At 45.7% G+C, this 4,388-nt stretch overlaps 1 protein-coding gene across 1 annotated transcript; it reads left to right on the forward strand.

The window, feature by feature from the left end:
• Positions 1–236: 236 nt before the first annotated feature.
• LOC121996655 (protein lin-28 homolog A-like) lies at positions 237–935 on the forward strand. Its single transcript, XM_042550693.1, has one exon. The coding sequence runs from the start codon at positions 237–239 to the stop codon at positions 933–935; it is 699 nt and encodes a 232-aa protein (XP_042406627.1).
• Positions 936–4,388: the final 3,453 nt, after the last annotated feature.

Below are 4,388 nucleotides of genomic sequence, written 5' to 3' on the forward strand. Positions count from 1 at the left end.
CGCAGGCGATCCAAAATTTAATTTAAAAGAACACATGGTAGCTAGGAAAAGGTTCAGACCTTTGTACAAAATTTTTGTACAGTGGAACCTATAGGTTTTCCGAGTAGCAACCAACAAGAGCGCGTATACCACTGTTGGCAAAGTCCGTCAAGGACAGGGTTACTCTATACCAGGGCGGAGCAGATCCTTGGGCTGCTCGTAGCTGGTTGAAGAATTTGGAAAGCACTTTCGGATACATGAGTTGTTCGGATGAAGAGAAGGTGGAATTGGCTGCGTATCATCTCCGGGATCAGGCAGTCACATGGTGGGAGATGCAGAAGACAATCTTTGGGGAACAACGCATCACATGGGTGATGTTTCGGGATGCTTTTGAGCGCCAATATTTTCCAGCCACATTCTGTTTAGCTCGACGTCAGGAATTTCTGAATCTCAAGCAGGGCGATCGATCGGTGATGGAGTACAACGCTGAATTCTGTAGATTGGCTGAGTTTTGCCCTCATTTGGTGGCACAGGATTATGATCGGATGCAGCAGTTCATCCAGGGTTTAGCAGCATATATTCGGCTCAGAATGTCAGGATTTCCAGGTAGCTCCTACCGAGAAGTTTTGGATCGTGCACTATTTATCGAGATGACTCAGCAGCAGGTAAATCAGGAGAAAAGTAAGGACAAGCAGCTGTCGCAGAAGAGAGGGAATAAGAGTCAAGACTTGCAAGTTACTTCCGAAGGATCTACTCGACCACAGAAATCAGGGCGCACCACGGACAGGTCTACTAGTTCCCCTAAGAGAAATCGGAAGAATGGTAATAGGGAAACCAGGTGTTTCCAGTGCGGCTCGAAAAGTCACCTCAAGCCTGATTGTCCGTTGGATCACTCGATATGCTTCTATTGTAAGCTTCCGGGCCATGAGAGTCGGGAATGTACCCTGAAGGCTTAGTTAGAGACTACTAAAGTTACCTTTCAAGGAGATCGACCCACCCAGCCATGGCAGCAGAGAGGATCTCAAGCGAATCAGAGTGCTCCTCGTCAGCAGAGACCCCAGCCTTCTCAGGGACAGATATATCATGTGCAGGGTCAGGAACCAGCGACTACACAGTATTCTACCGCAGTATCTTATCATCAGGCATTTCCTGTACAGCAGGATTTTCATTCACCTCAGCCCTACTCAGCGTTCCAGCAGCAGCCTCAGTCTCAGTATCAGCAGGTGATTCCTGCACCTTCGATTCCAGCACAGACCACCCCAGGCATGCCTCAGCTGAGCTCAGAGGAGGGTCGCGTTTATGCTGTCACACGGGAGGAGGCACAGGGAGCTGAGAGATCGGTCTTCCGAGGTATTATTTTACATTATACATTTATTATAGGACTATTAATAAATGCTAGTGGAACCCATTTTTTGATCTCTCAAGTATCTTTTCGAGGGGTGTTACCTTTACGCTAGACACGTGACATAGCGGTACCTTTACCGTCTGTAGAGGTACTTGTTGTACGTCAAGAAGCCAGTGGTGGTTATGTGGATTTCGATGGTCCGATAATTGGGTTATAAATTTGGGGATCAAATTTTTATTAGAGGGGGAGAATGTGAGATATGACAAAATAAAATAACCTATAATGATTTAAGGGAATTTTTGGACATTTTTCTGGATTTATTTGGAGGACGTATGACTGTATTTAAGGGGATAAATTATTGAGCCTAAGATGGTATTGGAAATCATCTTTAGAGGAGGGCTAATTAAGGGTTGGGAAGAACTTAAACCCTACCTTTATAAGAAGCTACAGTAACCCCCTATCGAAGCCCTAAAAGCGCCGACCCCGACCTCTTTTCTTCGTGTCTTCTTCTCCCGGAACCACCGACCCAGCGTAGCGACGGCGCCTCCACACCCGAGCTCACGGCGATGATGAATCCGGCGGTCGGCAAAACCTCCTAGGCCTCTAACCCTCGACGATAGCGTCACCAGAGCTTCTTCCTCTCCTCGGATTTCAGCGGCACATGGGGAATCTTCAGTTGAGAGGAGCAAATCTGAGCTCCGGTGACTCCGAGGGTGGTAATCCCTGTTCCAGAGCTTGATAGGGGCGAGGACGTATACCTCAGGCAGTTTCCTCATCTTCCCGAGGCTGGAGCCGAGTGGATCGAGTCGGGTTTCTCTCAGCCGATTGTGGAGGTCTTCGGCAGCAAGGTATTGAGGTATGGATGGTTTAGATTAGGGTTTCCTTAGTGATGAAGACCTGTGATTTGATACTAGGTTGGGAGGATTGTATGGATTGAGGTTTTGTGGTGGCAGTGGCTTGCTGGGAAGGGGATCGATCACAACCTCCAGCAGCTGTTCATCATCCGAGACTCATGGGTAAGGTATTTACAGTATTAAGATTGTAGGTTTGTGGATCTGAGATTGTATTCCATCCGAATTGTGCATTGATGGTGTGATTGCAATAGTTTGAAAGTCCTGTAGGAGCTCTGTTCGTGAATTTTGGCAGTGGCTCACTGTGAGGAGTCCGGCCACAATTCCCAACTGCTGTGCTTCATCCGGGGATTAGTAGCTCTGTGAGGACTTGGATCTATTAATCAGTAGCATTTGGGCAGCATCGGTGTGCTAGTGTCGACGATTTCACCTTTCAATAGCAAGTTACCAGTGGGAGGTGCTGGTGAGGTATGGGAATTCTGTTAGAATTGGAAGCTTGTTGTTTGTTGCTTAGATAATCGGTAGTTGTAGATTTTGTTAAGGAATGAGATAATTCCGTACTGTACCAGTGTATATAGAACCTATGCATGCTTAGAATTCCTTACGTTGATCATGTTCGGTTGGGAATTGTTGTGGAGTAGATCAGTGTAGGGTGTATTTAGATAATGAAGGAGCCCAGATTAGCATGCCTGTTTTAAGTATTGGCTTAACTATTTGGTTCTATACGTATATGGTTAAAATCGATACGTTGATGCAGGACATTGATCAGGATGAGCGTCGTGACGAGATTAGCATTGGATTCAGCCGACACTTAGAGGCGGGTACTTCTTGACTTGCTTCTTTAGATATCGATCTTAGTGCATGAGTTAGTTTCATATATGTAGTATTTATCTTGACTCCACTCGTCTTACTTCTTGTGCTTGATACTTTATCCACTAAATCTTTGAGCTACTCGTTTCGGTATCTATACAGTCTCTTGTTGCTATCGATGATATTTAGCAGCTACTGTCTTACTGGGTATCAGATACCAGATGCCAGACATTAGATATTAGGTATTGGATATATATAGACACCTAATACCATGTTTACATGTTTTGATTTCTGTTTATTTACACACCTTACTGAGCATGCTGGCTTCATGTAGCATACATGTTTCTGTATATATATATATGATGACTGTTGCATTGTTCGCATCATGTCATTTCATGCATTGCCGGCGATCCTGTCTCCCTTGTGGTTGAGGCGGTCGTTGGCCTGGGCCGCACGCTCGGCCACTCATGGGTAGTGGTAGCTGGAGCGTGCCGCTTGTCCTGTCGTGCCACACTCGGCCACTCATGGGTAGTGGCGGCTGGAGTCGCGGCAGCAGGGACCCCCGTCTCAGACGTAGCTATTCAGCTACTGTGCACCTGTCCATCCGGTCACTCGAGAGTAGTGGCGGCCTTTGGGTGGTACAGTTTGTCATCGATCCGGCCTCTCGACCATACAGGGGTCGTGGTGCAGAGAGGTGGGCGGGGTGACCATCCGTACATACGCTGTTGTTATTATATCTGCTGGTTGCTTATTTATGCTGTTGTTGCTTATCTATGCTGCTGTTACTAGATTATGCTGCTGTCGTTTATTTATGCTGTTATGCTTACATAGGTTGAGATTTATACTTGTGATATGTGTTTAGACACTGACTTACTTACTGTTGACATTTATATACCTCACACGATACCATGTCAGACCTTACACTGTTAGCCTAGGATATGGTTTCAGGTATGGATATATACTTTGTTTACCCAGTAGTATCTGCTATTTATCTTTCCCGAGACTGTATCCTGTTGTACTCTTAGCTGTTTATGATACTCATGCACTGTTTACTCTATTACCCGCTGAGTCTTTATACTCACCACCCCGTATATTGGTAATTTCACCAGGTAGCTGATAGCGATCCTAGTACACTTGGAGGAGGATCCTGACTGCCGGTCCCACGTCGCTTCCGAGGACGATTTTATGATTTTGGTTTTCATTTTATTGTGAGATAAACCTTTGAATTTAGCATTGTAATAATTGGGTTGTGGACTTGTTATTTTGTATTTGGTTGTTTTGTCGAAGAGTCAAGCCGGGCCGGCCCGCGGTGAGTTTTTGTTACTTTATACTTGTTATTTTTGTTTTCCGCTGTGTTTGATTTTCCAGCCGTGTGGGCTGCATATTATCTGCGTGGTTATGAT

This window comes from Zingiber officinale, chromosome 1A (genome assembly GCF_018446385.1).
Source record: "Zingiber officinale cultivar Zhangliang chromosome 1A, Zo_v1.1, whole genome shotgun sequence".
NCBI classification, from domain to species: Eukaryota; Viridiplantae; Streptophyta; class Magnoliopsida; order Zingiberales; family Zingiberaceae; genus Zingiber; species Zingiber officinale.